General features: G+C 42.8%; 1 protein-coding gene across 2 annotated transcripts in view; it reads left to right on the forward strand.

Annotated features, from left to right (window-relative positions):
• KCNK10 (potassium two pore domain channel subfamily K member 10) overlaps positions 1-20661 on the forward strand; it is a 96402-nt gene that overhangs the window by 55319 nt on the left and 20422 nt on the right. For both annotated transcript variants that reach the window (XM_040975201.1, XM_040975202.1), the window contains exon 4: positions 7889-8049. In XM_040975201.1, the coding sequence (XP_040831135.1) occupies positions 7889-8049 (161 nt within the window). The remainder of the gene's footprint in view (positions 1-7888; positions 8050-20661) is intronic.

Raw genomic sequence — 20661 nt, forward strand, 5'->3', positions numbered from 1 at the left:
TGGTGTTTTTCACGTCTAGTATATAGTGTCAGATATGCTATATTTTCTGCCCTTTTGATGTGTTGATGATGGAATGTTTGAGTTTGAGCAAATGACTCGAAGTCATCAGTTTCTGTTGTGTGACATCCCTGTTCATTTATTCTTCCTTGCACTGAGAACCATGGCCCTTGGGGGAGGAATCGTCTTGTCTAGACTGAAAATCCCAGGGCCTAGACACTGTCATTAATCCAAGAGGATGTGTGATTTGCAGTAGAAGGCCAGTGAGAACCTCTTGGGCTTCTGCTTGGGTTTGGAAGGATGCAATATTTCTCTTTCTTTCTTACTGAAGATAACTCTTTAAGAAGCTTGGCCCAAGGTTGCTTTCTCCACCAGTGGAGAAGCAGAGCAAGGAAATGGTGTGGTAACTGGGGAGCTGCTCATATCCTTTGAACACTGATGAGATGTTAAAAAGTAAATGTTTGGGGTACGTGTTTACTCAGTGGCTACAATACTGCTTGCAAAGCCTGCACCCTGTTGGAGCACATGGTTCGAATCTTTATGCTTCTGCTTCTCACCCAGCTTCCTGCTAATATGCACCCTGGTAGGTTGCAGTTGATGACTTAAGTAGTTAAATCTCTGCTACTCACATGGGAGACCTGGAGTGAATTCCTATATCCTGGGTTTGGCTCCAACTATGGTTGTTATAAACATATAAGCAGTTAACCAGTAGATAAATGTCTCTGCGTTGCTAAATTGAAAATAAATACATGAAAAAAAATTTTTTAATGGGAGAAATATTCATGTCTTTCTATTTACAAAAGTCTTCTACTCCCACCCCAACCACCTTCTTACCTCTCACCCTGCTTTAGCCAGCCCATTTTGGATTTCCTGTTACCTGCAACTGGAAACGCCTTGATGTATGCCCACTTACAGGTCAGAGTTCCTGGAGGGCCAGTAAGGTAACCTCAGATCCCAGGGCTGGTCCCTGACCCTACTGGCCATGGCAGCTGTCATCCCTCACCATTTTGGGGCCATGTTTTGCTGATTTAAAGTCTTAGGCCTGTGGCACAGCAAATTAATCTACTGTTTGTGATGCTAGCATTGCGTATCAGAGGTTCTGGTTCGAGTCACTACTACTTGGCTATCTACATGGGAGACCAGGATGAAATTCCTATAGCCTGACTTCAGTGTAGCCCAGACAATGGGCTGTAGTGGCTCTCTGAGGAGTGAATCTGTGGATGGATGATCTTAAAAAAGATGTTAGGCAAATCAACCTAGTGACCATATATCCTGGATGTTAATGTAGGTTGGTTGTGGGAGGTGCTGCTCCCACTAAAGTGGGAGACAGGACTCTGTGTTACATATACACACAGGATTAAGACCCTTCCCAAAAATAAGAAGGAAGCTGGGTGAAAAGAGTAAGCTACTACAAAATAAACATGCAGAGAAAATAAATCTCAACACCAAAAAGTCCACTGTAGTGGCGTGGGGGTTTGGTTAGTACCACAGTGCAATGTTGGCACAGGATGCTGGGATTTTGTTCTGTTCAATTTGGGGAACACTGATTCTTGCTCTCTTTTTTCTCTTAGTTGAAAACTAATGTATGGCTAAGTTGAACATTTTAACTGCAAAATGGAGAGTCTTTATAAAGTTTGACAGAGAATTCCAAAGAAAATCGTAGAACAATGGCAACAATAGTGAGATGCGGAAAGAATCGTTTTTCCCATTACTTGCTAGTAAATTCATTCATTGCACATAATAGCAAGGTTTTAAGACATTTGGAGCTCAATGCTTCTTCCTGAGAACTTTCCCACCATTTAGAAAACAGGATGTCCAGTAGTTAGAGCTAAGGGACTGTGCTCTAACGGTGAAAACTATAAATATTAGCTCCTTACTTGAGTTAATACAATTTGCACTGAGATATTGTACATATTTCCCCATGTTAGTGGTAATATTAGAACTTTAGAATTCTTTGAGAGATTGAAATCTTTGATGGTTTTCACAGATACGCATTTCACCCCAAAATCCCATGTCTGGGAGGCTTCAGCTGTGTCTACTTTTGTAGGAATATGAATTCCATAGTGAAAATCTGTGTGATTTTCAGAAGTGTGATTTTCAGAGTTGATTGTTTCTTTGGGAAGTTTCCCAAGGCATTGTTCTGTCAAAGGGCACAGACCTATTAAAAGCCTGCCAAATTGCTTTCCAGAAAGACTCTCCCGAGCAGTGTAAGGTTACAGACTTTTCAGACAGAGCATGTTGTCATTATTTGGAGTGTGTATACAGAGCTCTTAGAAACAGCCAGAGTCTTTTCTGAAAAGCAGTACCATACTTGGTATCGGTGGTACCTTTTATCTGAGGTTATCAAAGCACTTCTTTTTTCAGATTTCTAAATTTTTTATTTCTTCAAGTTTTTATTTTTCCATGATATGGTTTTATAGGCCTGGGCGGGTGCTAATATCCAGGATTTACAAAGAGCTTCAGAAACCCAGGGACAGTTTAAAAAAAAAAACACTTCTTTTAAAAAAAGCTTTCTTGTGCTGAAATGATGAAAAAATATACACCTGAATGGCTGGTTCTCCACCTGTGGGTTTCATTTGCAAGAATTTAACCAACTGTGAATCACAAATGCTCAACAAAAAGACACTTGTGTCTATGCTGAGCATGGGTTTTCCCCCCTCAACATCACTCATTGAAAAAACACAGTAGAACAATTATTCACCTGGCATTTACTTTGTATTAGGTGTTGTGAATAACTGGAGATGGATAAAGAGATGGAAAGGATTGTGTTAAGTTATTTGCAAATATACCTCAATTATCTGAGGGACTTGAGCATCCTTAGGCTTTGGTATTTGCAAAGAGCTCTGGAACCAATCCCCAGCTGATAGAGTAGGGAGGATTGGGTAGCAAAGGGGGTACCTCTAGGTGCTTGTTCAAGCCAATTCCCACACGAGAAAGAAGGGCGTGCTCTGCTCAGTCTTTCTTCTTTTTTAAAAAGAGATTAATTTATTTGAAATGCAGAGTTACAGAGAGAGAGGGAATGACAGAGAGAAAGAGGGACCTGCTTAGGCTTGTTTATTCTTCAATGACTACAGTGACTGGAGCCGAGACCAAACTGAAGCTACAAGCCAGGAACTTCAATCAGGTCTCTCATGTGGGTAACAGGGACCCAGGCACTTGGGTCATCTTCTTGCTCTCTCAGGTGCATTAGCAATGAACTGGATTGGAAGTAGAGCAGCTGGGACTTAAACTAGTGCTCAAATGGGATGCCAATGTTACAGGTTATGGTTTTAGCCACTGTGTCATGATCCTGGCCCCTTTGCTCAGTTTTTATAATGAGTGTCCTCTCCTTGTTCCCTTTCTCATGAATTCTGGCCTGAGAAAGCCCCATCTGCCTTGATTATCAACTCTTCTGGTAGGTCCTCCAAACTAGATTTTCTAAACTCTACGAATGGTGCACAATCCTACAATGCAGGTGCTCCTATCGACTGTTATTTGCAGCATGGTAGCAAATGATTGCATTCTGACTAACGGCTACGAAATGCACTTAGATTTTAGTCTGAGGCATTTACTGATTGGGACACGTATCCCTACCCACATTAGAATGGCACTGATCAGATTCTAGGTGGTAGCTGTTGACTGTTGTCAGCTGGCAGCCTCGGTTCATGGTTGTATACAGCAAAGTATAGAGGCAGCTGTTTGTGCTTACTGAGCTGTTGGGTGGGATACATAGCTCATGGCTTTCATAGTCGGGGTTAACATTTACTGAGTCTTTCCTATGTCTCAATCATTGTGCTTCACTTATATGATCTCATTTAATCCTGTAATAACAACATGGGGTAGGTACTGTGGTGAGCTTCATTTTACTTATGAAAAGACTAAAGTCCAGAGAAGCTAATGTGGTCCATAACTCATGGTTGGGAGGCAATGGAACCTACCCACATTATTTGCTAGGGCCAGCTACATAGCCAGTGGGGCTTAGGACAAAATTCAGTTGTTTAAAAAAATTAAAAACATCGAGATGGCAATAACAGAGCCTTAAGTCAAGAATGGATGCTTCTAGGTGTGTGTCCCTGTGTGACTGCACAAATTGAATATACATAAGACAGCTACGCATCTTATAAGAAGCTGGTTCTAGAATGCATGCTGTTAACCAAATACACACACCTGAACACTTTGGCAGAAACTTGACTTTGCCATATAAATAGCAACTGGAGGGTTCTGTGTGTGTTCCACAGGAATTAGTCCTCTTTGAATTGTAATTTTCTCTTTGTGAAGGACTAAGAGCTGTTTCCTAGCCAGGGATGAACAGAGCTGAGTCCTGTTTTGGTCCCATTCATTCATTACAAACCCTATTTGGGTTGTGGATGGCTTCCTGCTGTCTTCTGCTCTAAATCACCAGAAGTCAGTTGGTAGTAGAATTCTTTGAACTTTTCCTTTGATAAAATCAGTGTTTTTAAAATAAAGATTTATTTATTTATTTGGAAAGGCAGGTTCACTGAGAGAAGGAGAAAGAGACAAAGATCTTGCATCCTCTGGTTCACTCCGAAGTGGCCACAATAGTCAGAGCCAGCAGCCAGAACCTTCTCTAGGTCTCCCACATGGGTAACAAGGTCCCAATGCCTTGGACTATTGTCCACTGCTTTTCCAGGCAACAAGCAGGGAGCTGGATGGGAAGTGGAGCAGCTGGGACACGAACTGGTGTCCTTTGGGATCCTGGTGCTTGTGAGGGGAGAATTAACTAACTGAGCCAGTGTGTGAGGTCTTTAAACAGTTGCTCCTCCCTCTCATTTATCAGTTCCCATTGCCCCCTGCTGACCTGAGACTTCCCACACATCCAGTCCAACCAAAGACTCACCCAAATCATTGAGCCAACCTTACTTGATTCATTTGTCCTGTGGCAGTTGGAAAACAGCATTTCCTTCAGGGAAAACAGATCAGCCATATCTTTTCTCCTACGGTTTAGTTTTCCTGGAGACATACTGTTTAGAAGTGATTCCTTCCACAGGAAGCTACAGGGCAAGGAGGTAATTGCTACTTCTCATGGGATGTCATGCTTCACATGTGTTTGATCTTCACACATACGTCATGCTTCCCATATAACTTGAATCTTGACTAACCCTAGGATAGTCCTATCTTATACATAGAGTGAATCTGAAAGGCTAAGTAACTTGCCAAGATCTGAGAGTCAGTAAATAGGAGAAGCAGAATAGGAATTGATATCTCTAATTCTAAAGCCTACATATAACAGTTACGTCTTCCTTAAAAGCTCTACGAACATTGTGGAAGGATGGACAAGACAGGGTAATAGGCCTGCTATGACTAGAGCCCCAAATCTACAAGGATCCTCCTGTTGTCTCAGGGCCACATTCCTTAGTGTAAGAGCTGGCCTGTTCTCAGCGCAATGGGTTTGAAGATCAAATAGTCTCTCCATGTGTTTCACATGGACATAAACACACTCTTGGACCTGTACACAAAATGTAGATGATTCCTGATTTATGATGGTCCGACTAAGGAGTTTTCCAATTTTACAATGATGTAAATGTGATACACAATCAGTAGAAACCACGCTTCACATTGTGATTTCACTGTTTCTTGGGCCAGAGATACAGGATAGGATACTCTTGTAATATCTGGTGACAGCAGCAATCATAAGGCTAAACGACCGTTACTCTTCAGCGAGCTGTGTGGCCAAGAACTGTGTGTTTCACTTGTTTTCAATCTATTAAGGGTTTATCAGGACATAATGTAATTGTGAGATGAGGAGCATCTGTATAGCATTGCTCAAGAATGGTAATTGCTTTTTTTTTTAAATTAGGAAGTGAGTCACCAAGGAAAAATTGCTATGAAAACTTACTTGAATATTTCATCACTACTGCTCTGACCTAAGAACCTTGCTTTACTTTGATTTGAGTGTTCTAGTTCAAGAAATGTGAGACAAATAATTCTTTTAATACTGCTTGTTTGCTTTGCATTGGTACTTCTGTGGCCTCCATCCCACCCCGCATTTCCTTGGCCCCTCCCAGTACTAGAATTTGGAGAGTTTAAATAGATCTAAGAACCAACAAGTGGCATGATGAGCTTCAAATTTCTATCTTCTCTCTGCTCCTTGAAAGGCACTGGACATGTTCTGTGACATAGAACAGCACCTTGCCCTGAAAGTGGTTATCAGGAAGGAAGGGGTGATCCTGTCAGGATTAATCTGATGCCCATTCAGTGGTCTCTAACCCCCAGATTGCTTTTGTTTGTGCTTATATTTCTTTCTGAGACATTCAGAAAACTTGTTTCCCTGAGTCGTATAATTAGGAGACAGTGCTATGGTCTTCAGTATTTCCACAAGTTATGAGAACACTTGCCAAGAGTCACTGTAAATCTGCATAAAGTAAAGATAAACAAGCATATGTATTTCCCTTTCAGTAGGGCTAGGTTAGTGCAAATTGAATTCTTCTAGAGAAAAGAAATGTTAGGAGAAAAGATTTTATTCAAGTTTCTCAAAGCACTTGAGAAAAGTTCTGAGAGCTGTTTTTGCACATTTATGTCCAAATGATGGTAAATTAAGGAAACACAAGATTAAGAAGTCTTGCCAGAATACTCACAGAAGAAATGGAAACTGTAATTTAGATAATTTGTGATAAGAGGTTTGGATGATTCTGAACAGGAAATTGAAAAGGAAAATAACCAGTGACTCATTCCCAAAGCAGAGACAGTGAGTTCTCCGTGCTTGTTGGAGAGTGCCTGTGGACCAAGCATCAACACCACCGTGTGCCATATTCCCAACCTCCCACATCCATGGGCCCAGAAACTCCTTCAGCATGTGGATTCAAAGACCCCATACAAGCCACTTCAATTTGGGCGAATTGCTAGGGAACTATCTAGATACTGGTTCATGTAGGATGCTAATTCTAGTTAGAAAGATATTTAGTATCCCTTGAAACTTTCAACCTATATAATTTTGCTAATGATATTAACCTTTTTTTTTCCTATAGGCCCAATGTGTATTATATATAGTTTATGCAATTGCAAAACTTTTAAGAATACAGTCTTATATTTTCAAAGACTTATTTGAAATACACTTTAATAAATCTGACAATAAATTATTTCTTTTGTTTGGCATTGATTACCCTTGGTAAAAGATGCAGATGGGAGGAGAAGCAGGAATTCAGAGAAGATGTGGGAATCCCAGCAGAGAGAACAAGAGAGCTCTAAGTTTCTTATTTACTACAGTGAGATGGCAGAGGCAACCAGCTTCTGAAGAAGGAAATGAGCTGGGGGATTGTGTATATCACAACTTAAGAAGTTCAAGTGCATGACTGGGTGGCCCCCTCAGTTTGGCCTTTGAGGAAGGTACAGATGGTGATGGTGGAGTGCAGTGACATGTGGAGGAAGGATCTTGTTCTGAGCCAGGAGTCAGAGAGAGAGTGATTGGGCCCAAGCTTAGGCTTTGATACACCCCTTTCCTAAAAACAATCCTTGATGGCATGCTCTTGATGGCCTAAAGGACAACCCTCTGGTTCCCACCTCCAAACACCACAATCACATTAATTTTCCGCCTTCTTAGAATCTTATGCCACTCAGTCTCACATCCTGCCTGTGTTTAGGAGTCAACTCTTACCCAAACTACAGCAAGGATTGTGCCATTTTCCACCAGAAATACAAGTATGAGTGGCTACAATCTTCATGAGATGCATTAACATCCATGAGACAAAACTGTTTTCAAGAAGAGAAGCAAGGGAAACAACAGACTGATGTGACGAATTACTTAGGCTCTTTGAAATGAAGTGCTACTCCCTAAAACTCATGAGCTGGGGGATTGTGTGAATCTTTGAAATGCCTGTACATCCTGTTCCATTCTCTAATTTCTCTGCCACCTCACTACTCTTTCTCTCTCTCTCTTTTTAATATTTCTCACCAGGGTATGGGAATATTGCTCCAAGCACTGAAGGAGGCAAAATATTTTGTATTTTATATGCCATCTTTGGGATTCCACTCTTTGGTTTCTTATTGGCTGGAATTGGAGATCAACTTGGAACCATCTTTGGGAAAAGCATTGCAAGAGTGGAGAAGGTCTTTCGAGTGAGTACTGCTCTACCCGAACCCTAACCGTTGGGACACAGTTCCAGGTTTAGGCACCATCGAAGTATCTTCTGCTTTTATTGAATAACTTATCGCTGTGGCTGTGTTTTCTCTTTGGGCCAGTGACGTTCAGAGGTACTGTGCCTAATTTCCCTTTTCTGAGTAGTTTCCTGTAATAGCGTAGTGTCTCTGGAATCACAACACAAAAGGGTTAAGTACAGACTTATCAGCACAGAATTTCTGAAGAGCCCATATTTCATCTGGGCTCCTTATTGAGTTTACAGTGAAGGAGAGTACGGTAAACCCATCCATATTGCGACTGAGCACAGTATTTCAAGATAGACTGCTGCCTCTTCCAGAAGCCAGTTTTTCTGGACACTGCTCTGGACTTATCACCTGTCTGCTCAAGGCCCCTTCCTCTCCTTCCTTCTACTACTGAGTGTTTTTCTGCAAAAGTATACTGATATTCTCTTGTATACTAAAGTGCTAATGATTATTACTATCTTAGTAGGGGTTTTTTTCCCCCTTTTGGGAATATTTTCACTAAAAAAGAGACAAAAATCTCCACTTATGGATCTTATTTCCTAAAGATGGCCTGCCAGTGAGAGGCAGGTGAAGCGGATGTGATTACCCCAGGGACTCATATCCATCCTTGTGATTTCACACCAAACTGGGATTTGGCACATCACCTAGTGTGAGGCCAGTTCTGCTCTTTCCCAGCAGTGACCTCATTCACAAGCCTTTCAAAACCTCATCAGAGAGCTCTTCATTATGATGAACAAGTTCCGAAAAATGACATTTTGAGATCTTTTCCAGAAACTAGCGATTGTGGGGGAATTGTGTGATTTTCCTCTCTGACACAGAAACTGCCACACTTTGAGTACAGGTTTATCTCTGAAGTCACTGCTTACGCTGCTCTGTAGAAGAATGCAAGGAAGCTTCCCAATTGAGCAGTTTCAAAGATTTTTAAGTATTTAAGCTAGTATTTACTTATTTCATTTGAAAGGAATGGAGAGATAGAGATCTCCCATTTGCTAGTTTCCTCCCCAAATGCTTGCAACAGCCCCAGAAGCCAGGAGCCAGGAACTCAGTCTTGGTCCCCCATGTGGGTAGCGGGCACCTAGCTACCTGAGCTATCTCTTGCTGTCTCATGGGATGCACAGTCACATGATGCTGATATTGGGAGTGGAGCCAGGAGTCAGTCCTAGGCACCGGGATGTGGGATGCAGGTGTCTCAGGAGGCAACTCAAGTACTGCAGCCAATGCCCAACCTGAGGGATTTTTGCATTTTGCTATTGTTCATTTTTGTTAGAGAGGAGCAGGAGATAGAGGGCCTTCTTGATGGCTTTAGGCCAGCAATTGTAAACTTAGCAGTCTTGGATAAGCTGCCTCCATGTACTCATTTGCAAAAGGGATCTACTTCCTAAGATTTTGGTTATAATAAAGCAACATACAGAAAAGAGCTTGGCACAAGGCTGGATACAAAATAGGATTACTTCAAAAAGTTTATGGCAAATGACAGTTAAAACGTGTATTTTGGTGTAAAATTTTTTGAAATCTGTGCATATAAGAAGACCTTCAAAAAGTATTTTAAACTTCAAGTACCAAAATTAGCTTGCTTGTTTGCTTCCTTCCTCCCTTGCTTCCCCCTTTCATTTGTTAGTTTGTGTGTGTGTGTGTGTAGACACAATGAGAGAGAGAGAAGGAGAGATTTCTGTCTACTGGTTGACTCCACAGCTGGGGCTGTGTCAAGTCAAAACCTGGAGCAGGAACTCCATCCAAATCTACAGGAATGGCAGGGACCCAAGCTCTTGAGTTATAACCTGCTACCTCTCCGGGTGCTTATGTTCCCATTCCATTCCCCACACATGTTCTGAAATCCTCCGTGGATGTGTCTGTGAGTGAGGGAAGGATTCAGCATCCATCTGAGCAGCTGGGAGTGTGTGAGTTTTCCTGGCATGCTCCCCAAGCTCTGCCCGCTAAGTGCTGCACCCATAGGCATGCCCAGCTTTGCCCCAGCAGCTCTGTTTCTCACATGTTTGGGTCTTTTCTGACCAGAGAGCTTTCCTGGCTCCAAGAGCTTTTTGGACCTCTCAGAGGTGGCCCCCTAGCTGTTGCCTCAGGATCCCTAAGGTGGAGAAAAATGAACCCAGCAGAAGAGAATGCCAACAGAGAAATGACCAACCTGGCGTTTTTATTTCTATGTAGGCTCTTACTTGTAGAAGAAAGGATTGTAGCTACCTCATTCTAGATGAGGATGGAGGTCACTGTCATTTTACCACGTCTGCTACCAAGTGTGGAGCCTGTGCAGCCCGAGGGATTTCACCCTAGGAGCCAGGCAGATTAAACTTCGACCTCTTACAGCTGCTCCATGTGGATCATTGAACAGACTTGGGGCTCAGAGTCTTAAAGATTTTACTGCTGATAAGCGGCTGGTTCTGGGAGTCTTAGAGGAGAGACAGATGAGTGTGACTGAACTGGCAGGACATTCCTGGTTTGCCTGCGTGTCCCCTGAAGGACTCTGCTGAAGGGGCGACTGAGTTCTTGGGGGGATGGGCATAGCACACTTCCCCAGGACACATAGACCCTGTGATAGTTTCCTTACTGCCTGTTCAGTTTCATAGGAAATGTCACAGTTCTTGGCCATTCATTTAAACTACATTAAAGGGACTGGTTCCTCTTAAGTGACCTTCGAGAAATGAGAAGGGTATGACCCAACAAAGCTTGTGGCTGTGAACATTTTCAGCTGTTTCATCCCACCAATGGTAATTAATCTTTTCTCTTCATCTGTTGTGTTTTCTGTCATCTCTTGGGCAGAGTGTTGTGGAAAGGATATTAAAAAAAATTAACTACCCTTCTAGCTGACTGTATTCTGAGGGGTTTCTGGTTTTAGCAGGAGTGCTTGGGCGCTCTGTAACCCACGTGGGTGACTCAGATGAAATTCCTGGCTCCTGGCTTCCATCTGGCTCCTATTGAGGCCATCTGGGAAGTAAACCTCTCTCCCTAATTCTACCTTTCAAATAACTATTTTAAGATGTATATTTTAAACTTTTTCTTTAGAGCTCAGAACCAATTAAACAATTGAGGAGTCAGATGGTGATCAGAATATCAGTTTTCCTGCTGATAAGCTGACCAGAAAATGAAGTATAGCTCTGTTGCCACAAGGGCTTAGTAACTTAGCCTGAATGAAGAGGATTTCCTTGCTGTATGAGTTTCCAGTGCTGATGTAGCAAATTAGCACAAAAACAGAAGCATAACGCCCCCAGCCCCATTTATGATGTCATTTTGCTATAGGACCAAATCCCCTGCTTGGAGGTTGAATATTTGTCTTCTCAGGATGTCACAAGGCCAAAATCAAGGTGTCAGCTGGACTGGGCTCTGGGTCTGGGAAAGAATTTACTGCCAAGCACATTTGAGTTTTAGCAAATATTAGTTCGCTGTGGTTGTGGGACTGAATTTTCTAATTCAGGTGGGAATACTCTTCACTTTCTAGACTTTGTCCACATCCCACAGCCGCTCCATCAGCACATCTGGTGTGGGTGCGTCCAACACTGCTTGTGCTCTGGCTGTTTCTGATCTTCTTTCCACCCCACCTGCATAAAGTTCTCTGTATTGCAGGGTTCCTGTGGCCAGATCCTGCCCTTGGGGATGTCTTTCCTCTTGTAGGGTCACTCTCTGCTAAATAGGGTATCACAATGATGGGTGTGATGGCTGATCTCATGTCCTAGGGACCTTTGACCTTGCTACATCACAAAGAGCAGAGCAGAGGAGTACATCCCTTTGTAAGGTGATGACTCGCAGCTGAAGGTTCTCAATCTCAAGTCCACCGTGTAGACCATCTGTGTGATTGAGCCCTGACGGCAGAAACCCATAGTGACACACGAGGCCAAGAAGAGCGATATGCCCTCAATTACTGCTGATTCACAGTGCGTGACCTGGGGCATGTGTGAACCTCGTATAGAGCCGGAAGCCATAGCAGGCTGTCAGTTCCACAGTGTTGGGGGTGGCCTGCTTTGTTCTCTTTCTGCCCTGCTCGCCTTGGCAGGTGCTGGCCTTTCATCCACAGGCTTGGCACCTCAGTGTTGCAAGATGATTACCTCAGTACCAAATGTCATGTTTTCACCCAGTCACGTGGAAGACAAAAGGGACACTTTTAACATTTCTTTCTTTCTTTCTTTCTTTTTTTTTTGAAAAAGAACTTTCTGCAGCAGTTTCAGGTTCACATGACGCCACCTATCTGCCTTTATTCATTGTTTTATCTTTCCCAGGATTCATATATTTGAAATCATATATTATGCATAATTAAAGATTGGATTTTGTCACTTAGGAAGTTAAGTTTCCAGGTTGCCCTTGTGTAGTTTGATAGCTCATTTCTTTCATGGCTGAAAGATAATCCATTTTTCTGGGTGTCCCCCAGTTTACCCTTTCACCGCCTGAAGCATGTTGCGATTCCTGCTTAGTTTGGACCATTACGGCTGAGACACGTAGGATATTCGGTGGGCATAGGTTTTCAACTCTGCCGAACAGTAAGGCATAGGATAGCTGGATCTCTGGTGTTAATAACTTTGTGAGGAACTGCTGTCCTGTCTTCCAAAGTGGCTCTACCCTTTTGTCTTCTCACAGCAAGGAAGAAACATTCCTGTAGCTGCACATGCTTGGCAGCACTTGGTGGTGTCACTGTTCTGGCTCTCAGCGTTCGCCATCCGTGTGCAGTGGTGTTCCCTTGGTTTAGCTTGCACTTCCATACTGGCGTATGATGTAGCAATTCATTCTACCTAGTTGCCATTTATCTTTATTTTCTTTGATAATAGATCTGTTAAGGTCCATGTTTAATTGAAGCGTTTGTTTTCTTACTACTGTGTTTTAAAGTCCTTTGTGTAGTTTTGGATAGCAACCCTTCGTTAGATACATCTTTTGAAATGGCTTGTCTTTTCATCATCTTGACAGCGTCTTTTGCAGAGCAGAAGTTTTAAATTTTCATGAAGTTCAGCTTATCAATTATTTCTTTCATGAATTATGCCATTCATATTAGATCTAAAAAGTCATTGCCAAATCTAAGGTCATCTAGACTTTTCTTCTGGGTTATCTAAGAATCTTTCTTCCTGGCTTGTGAGAGAAGTCTGGTAAGACGGCAAGGAAAGATAATTATTGGGGATTCAGGAAGACTGACGCCGGGTACCAGGGCAGATTTTTGGAGTGGAGAAGATGCCCTCTTCTCTGCTGTGGGCTCTCCCTTGGGCTGGGATAGATGGCTGTCTCTGTTAGGGTGCGGTAGGAAGGGGGTCCAAGTTTGGACTGGATTGGATTCCACTTTCTTGCTGTGACCTGTGCTTCAGTCTCTGGTAGCTGACCAGCAGGCTTTCCAAAATTTCCTCAGAAGCCAAGTGACATGGTTTTTCTTCTTTGACCTTTCCTGCCAAGGATATGGAAGAAGTATTGATTTGCTTTGGAGCCAAAGGAGTCCGACTGTGCCTGAGTATCAGTGCTGTGATGATTTAGGGGCAGAGAGAGAGGAACAGGGAGAAAGGGAGAGAGGAGAGAGAGGATATCTTCCAAAAACTGGTTCATTCCCCCAGTGGCTGCAGCAAGCACCTGTGGGCCAGGCCAAAGCCAGGAGCCAGAAACTCCATGCCGGTCCCCCATGGGGCTGGCAGGAGGCCATCTCCTGCTGCCTTCCCAAGAACACTAGCAGGAGGCTGGATCGGAAGCAGAGCAGTCTGGACTTGAACGGGCACTCCAATATGGTATGTTGATATTGTAAATAGCAGTTTAATTTGCTGTGTCACAGTGCCTCGTTATTATCACAAGCAGACAGGAGTTTATGTTTTAGAAATTAGATATTATTTTTAGCTGTGTGTTGTTTCAACTACTGTTTCCAATGTCTGTTGACAGTGCAAATGTTCACTAGGGTGTTATGTTAACCAACTCCCAACCTTACATCCAAATAAGCAGGAAGGGAGGGCATGGGAGTTCGCTGAGTTTTAATTTAAGAAAGGGCTGCAGTTCAGCAGTATAAATAAGGTGTAATATGGAAGGTTAATGTATAATGTTGTGAGAGTGTCCACATGTCCCTGTGTTTGCATGGACTCCTGTAAATCACTCAGTAAGATGAATGTTAAACACAGACTTTTTATCTTAAAGGTTTTATTTATTTATGTGAAAGATAGAGAAAAAGAGAGAGAGATCTTCTGTTTACTGTGTTACTCCATAAATGGCTGCAACAGCTGGGGCTGGCTGACTGAAGCCAGGAGCCAGAAACTTTTGTGTCTTCCATGTGGTAGCAATGACACAGTTCTTATGTCATCATCTGCTGCTTCCTTGGGGTATAGCTGGGACTTGAACTGGCCTCCAGTGTGGGAGGCAGGTGTCCCAAGTGATGGTTTAATGGGCTGTGCCACAACAGCCACTCTAAATGAGTTTATTTTTATCAGAGAGAAGAGCCTTGTTTTAATGTAAACACTTTTTGACTTTCCCCAAGAGGCCAGAGGAAGCAAGAGGTAATGGCTTTAAAATGCAAAACAGGGAAATATTTTCAAGCTTTCTCAACCAGGACTCTTCCAAATTAGTTTCAGGATATTGTGTAGTACTAATAAGATGTCTCAAATGTATATTTGGGAGACCTATACAGAGACATAAAGTGACATCCACAAAGCACATTTTTTTTAAAAGATTTGTTTCTATTGTCAAAGCAGATTTACAAACAGAAAAGAGAGAGGGAGAGATCTTCCTTCTGTTGGTGCACTCCCAAAATGGCTGCAATGGCCAGAGCTGAGCTGGTCTGAATCCAGGAGCCAGGAGCTTCGTGCCGGTCTCTCATGTAGGTGCAGGGGCCCAATGACTTGAATCATTCACTGCTTTCCCAGGCCACAGGCAGAGAGCTAGAGGGGAAGTGGAGCAGCTGGGACATACGGGGTGCCAGTGCTTGAAGGTGGAGGGTTAGTTTGTTGAGCCATGATGCCAACCCCATAGCGACATCTTTTAATGACAGCCCATGTCAGTGTTTCGGCAGAGGCTCTTGCTTGCTTTTGTCCCTTTCTCTTCTGCAGGACTGCTTAGCTTTGGTAATACTGACTTCTTGGTCTTGATCATTCTTTGTTATGAGATTTGTTCTGTGCACTGTAGGCTGCTTAGCCACATCCCTGACCTCTACGCACTGCATGCCCAAATCTCCAGCCACACTATGATAGCGAAATAAGTCTACAGACGCTACTACAATGGCTCTCAGAGTTTGTTATCCTGGTCAAGGACCATAGCACTACTGAAGTTTAGAAATCTGTTTGTCCCACTTCCCCCAACCAGGTTCTAAGGTCGTGCGCTTGTTGCTTGACTGAATCTGCCCTGCAAGTCCTGGTGTCTCCACCAGTGGTTCTAACTGGATATTGCATGCCACCTCCATTCCTGTGCATGCAGCTTTCCTCTCAGCTGGGTCCTTCCAGGGAAAATTTGAAGATTCCATATTGTGGTAATGAGATAATCTCTCACAAGTAAGGAAGGAGGTGAGTGGACATAAAGGTAGATTATTCTACAGTAGGTCAGCCATCTCAGCTCTGATGTGACTGCCTCTCCAGGGACTAATCTAATGTAGGAATCTTCCTCTATTTTTTAGCTTATCTTTAATGACGGCCCAGTGTTTCTCTGATGTTTCCTTGTTGCTTTGAGATCAGCAGGAGGTTTCAATGGCCTTTCAGTTGTATATTTATCCTTTTCTATCAGCAGTAACACTATAGAGTAATGTCTAAGATAGGGTGTAACATTTAGACATTGTCTAAGGTAGCTTAAGAGAATCTCTTTCTTTCTGGTAAATAAGAATCACAGATCACTCTTGGGAATTTGTTAGTTTGCGGTTGGAAATTACCCCTACACTTCTGTATGGTGGGAGGAGCTTTGTCAAGTGCCTCGGATTTGTAATCTGTGTGGTAGGATTTGGTAGCAGGTGGACTGAATACTCTGGCACTCAGTATTGACGTCTGGTGGTAACTTGCTCATGTGTGGAGAGGGTTTAGTGTAGGCCAGACACCGGGCTATGGGGCTTTGATACTATCATCTTCTTAATGTTGTGAGATTGCATCCACATGTGCAAAGTCACCCAGCACTAAGTAACAGAACTTGAGCGTGTGTCTCTTGCCTCAGCTTGCCTGCCTAACGCAGTTGTTCTACTGTACTCTTTCCTTACAGAGATAACTTCCCCCGGCTCAGAAGTGTCTTCATGAGAGGTTTGGTAAGACCTGGGGACAGACAAAGGTGATCAGCTGATACTGGCCTGGTCTTTACCTGCCTTTAGGTGATTTTCATTTTTCAACCTTATGCTATCAGTGTTGAATTGGATCATAGCCTCTGATTCTTCCGTATGCACCTGCTCTGCCTCCCTCTGCCAGTTCATTATCAGCAACGTCTCTTTCTTGGTGTACTATGTTTTTGAAGCCTGAGCTTGGATTTAGATGGCTCCTTGCTCATCTCTAAAATTGCAAAAGTGGGCTTATATAGGACTATGCTGTGCCAATGACTCTCGTTCGATCTACCTCCATGAGAGTAGTTGCCAGGTAGATGTTTTGCACGCTCTGTTCTTCTACTTTCTTGCTTCGTTTTGCCTATCTTGGTCAATGTTGAAAACAGGAGGGGAACTCCAAGCCTCCTGGTGAGCTGAAGCAGTTGGCATTGCCCTCCCAAAGCACTTCCCCTTTTCCGGATTTATCCTGTTGCCTCAATGTTCTGCTTTTGTGGTTTTGAAAGCGTGGTGCTTGAGGTCATCAGCATCAAGATGCAGTTTGTCTCAGGGATTTAACTCAGTCCTCAACCCACACCTGCTGGTGTGGTAGCCTTGAGTGTCCCTTCCTCTTGAGACTCTTTAGCTGTTTCATTGTGTCGCTCATATTTTACTGGTTTTCCCTGAGATTTCTGACATTCTTAAAACATCCCCACCTGCTGCTTTAACAGCTCCTGCAGCCATATTTTTCTTGTTGGAAAGAAAAGATGGAGCATCCACATGATGCAGTGAAAAGTGCAGTCATCATAGCCTCTTTTCCAGTAGGGAGTGAGTATCTGTACTCTTTCTGCGTGGCCGTTAAGACCTGTGCTTCTAGTCTGATGCATGGAGTAAATTCCTTACCAACAGTTGAGAGGTGTTGCATACTGTCAAAAACTGCCACACTCCAAAGCTTAGTGCCTTGTTTGGAGAGACCTATAAAAGTCTGCAGGTTTAATCCAGTTGTTTTGGTGTGCTGACTGGTCTCAGTGATGACCTTATCTGTGGTCTAACCATCAGCGAATATCCATGTGTGTCAGAAGCTCTTCTGCTGAAAGGACTCAAGAATTGGAGTCAGAAGGCATGAGTTTGCGTCCTGGGTCCTGTACTTACCAGCTCTGTGACCTTAAGCACGCCACACCCCACTCTGAACTAGTCTCCAGCCTGTGTATTGGGATAATAACGCTTTCCTCATGTGCCTCTTCTGAAAACATGTAGCAGAATGCTTTGCACACACTAAGTGTGTACACTGAACACTCAGTAAATACCGGTTTTCTTCTTTTCAGCTACTCTAAATTTCTTTTTCTGCATCTGGATTCAAATCTTTTATGAAGAGGCTCAAGATGAACCCACGAAATTTTCCCATATAAGAAAGAGAGGTTGTAGAAGATGCTTGCAAAAACTTGTATCTTTTAAAAACTTTTCTCTAAAAAAGTTGTCAAGAACTGATTAGCTGCTTAATCCAGTTGCAAAAAAGCTGCAGATTAAGGGGTGATAGATTTATGTAAGGGAAAAAGATTAAAACCCTACATTGTTTCAACAATCATGAGTAGCTACTCTTATAAAGTAATATTCAATCATCATTAAGCATTTACTAAATACCAGACCCTGTGGGAAAAGAAATTTATTAGAGATGTTTATTCTGGAGTACCACTTTGCTCCGGTGGCTCTGTAAAGTCCTTTGGGTATCTTGTTCAAATTTTCTCATGATACTGAATCTCACGGATTTAGACTAACTTTGTGTTTAGACTTTGTCCAACTTTCCCAAACCATGTGGGCAGTAAGAATTAAGTGAGCTCACTTGTTAGTGCAACCCTAAAAGAAATGTGTGGAAGAAGTTTCTCTTCTTTTCTTTCTTTCTTTTTGTTTTTAAAGGTTTACTTATTTGCAAATTAGAGGAGAGAGAGAGAAAAAATGTTTTACCCATTGTTTCACTCCCAGGAGCTTCATATGAGTCTTTCATGTGGGTGGCAGGGACTTTGGCCTTCTTTCGCTGCTCTTCTTAGGCTGTTATCATGAAGCTGGATTGTGAGTGAGGCAGCCAGAACATGAACCGGTGCTCCTATGGGATGCTGTCAGAGGTGATAGTTTTACTCATTTGTCACAATGCTGGCTCTCCCTTTTTTTTCTTTTGCAATTATCTATTTGAAAGGGGGGGGAGAGAGAGAGAGAGAGAGAGAGAGAGAGAGAAAGAGAGAAAGAGAGAGAAATTGATATTCTACCATCCTCTGGTTCACTCTCCAAATGGCAGCAATGGCAGGACTGGTCCAAACAGAAGCCTGGGACTCCATCCATGCTTGTTGCGTGGGAGGCCAAGGCCTGTTATCCACTGCTCTCCCAGGCACATGAGCAGGGAGCTAGTTTAGAAGCTGGGATTTGAGTCAGTGCTCTGATATGGTATGCTGACATCACAAGACAGAGGCTTAGCCTACTGTGCCACAAGGCCAGCCTCTGTAAAGTTTTTTCTAAAGCATCATCCGATATGAAAAACTATTTATTATCTGGCAAGTCTTGCCCATTGGGGAGATAATCAGTTTCCTGAACCCTAGAGGCTTTATTATTTATTATTATTATTTATTATTTAATAATATGGTATTTATTTGCATTCCAAGTTCACTGAAATGGTGTTTAAGTTCTAGCTTTAAGACACTTTCCAGTGATCAATTTAATGCTACTTTTATCAGCACTCCCATTTTTATCAGCATAAAAAGATGAGCTTCACAGGTGGATGGCTTCCCACGTTTTCTTTATCACCAGCTTTCACAGGTTGGTCTGGTTCCTCTGAAAGGCATTGCTTTAACAGGGCAGTAATTCTGTAGCACTCTAAACATTTTTGAATTACATCTATCAATATAAAAAGGATTCTTTTTAAAAATTTCTTTTTATGTTTACTTCATGCAACTCTCTTTGGGAACAGGTCAAGCAAATAACAGCTCGTTCTGTCCAATTAAGTTCCTGAAAGTTCCAGGTGCTCCTGTTGACTGAGTCTGTGCATTAGGGAGCAGGGCACATGAGCTGCGGTCTGCTTGTTCATGCTAGCGTGGCACCAAAGGCTCTCTGCCAGGGACTGGCAGCTCAGCAGTGGCGGATCAGTTCAGGATAGCTGTCAGACTTTTTGCTTTAGGGAAAGGATAGTGTTCAGAACTCACGACCTTACTGAAGAGCATCTCAGAGTTTTGAACCAGGGCCCCAAGGAGGTAATTGCAGGACGGTTATGTTCAGTCCCACGGCTGGCCAGGCTCTGATGACTGGGTAGGGGAGGAGCTTCCAGCAGACTGCATGCTCCTGAATTAACTCGGCCTCTGAAGCGTGCATTGCGGTTAGAGGAAATGCGCTTTGTACTTCCAGGAGAGAATGGATCGCTTGTTGCTTTCTGAAAAGAGCTGTATTTTACAGCACAGTTTTTTTTTTTTTTTTTTTTGACAAAGGTTTTGCACTTGGACTTGGAAGTTTACTGCTGGGCTTTCAGCTCCTGTCTTCCTCTCTCTTGGTGGGGAGTCCCCAGGGGCCTGTGGCGCTGCTTTATAGGATCAGAGAATTCTTTGGTACCTCAAGCTTTGCTAGGAGATAGAAAAACAATGTTCACATATGAACTGCCCTTTTTCAAATGTGTCTAAAAGGGCTGTCTTCAGTTCTCGTTGAAGTTCATTCATTTACAGAATTTATAGTGTCTGCACAGAGATGTTTTCAGACTCATTGATTCCACAAGTTTTCTTGTTATATAAGGACTGAGGAATTTTTCTTTAAAAAAAAAAAACTTTCAAAAGGAATTCCCATTTGGAGAAAAGTTGAGCACGACAGCTTTCCAAATCTTCACACTGTTCCTACATCATTCTGGGTTTTCTCTTTTATCCCCGTGGAATTAACATATTTGTTGATTGGCCACAATCGTCAAAAAAGTGTTCTTTTTTCCCCTATGGAATCATTCCGAGAGTCAATGGGTGCCTGTGTCAATTTTCTTCTCATGTCTTTTTTTTTTTTTTTTTGTGGTATAATATGCAGAACAGAAAGCCACTGTCAGTGATGTGAAGTGCGTTTTTCTTGTGAGCACTCGCCAACATTGTCATCCCCATAACCTTTACATTGTCTCAAATGGAACACCCTTCATTCAACACTGACTCCATGTTCCTCCCTCGCCTCTCTGAGGATCGGACTGCTTGAGGAGTCTCTTTCAGGTGATACGTTGCACTGCTCACTCTTTGGCGACTGGTTTATTTCCCTTCGCATCATCTTGAAGGATTCATGTACATTGCAGCACATACATGAATGTCCTTCTTTGTGAAGGCTGAATAATATATTTCGCTGCCTGTATTGGCCATGTTTTGTCTATTCATTGTGGGTGAACTTGGGCTGTTGTGAATTGTGCTGGT

This window comes from Ochotona curzoniae, unplaced genomic scaffold (genome assembly GCF_017591425.1).
Source record: "Ochotona curzoniae isolate NIBS_2020 unplaced genomic scaffold, NIBS_Ocur_1.0 contig_2688, whole genome shotgun sequence".
Taxonomy (NCBI): Eukaryota; Metazoa; Chordata; class Mammalia; order Lagomorpha; family Ochotonidae; genus Ochotona; species Ochotona curzoniae.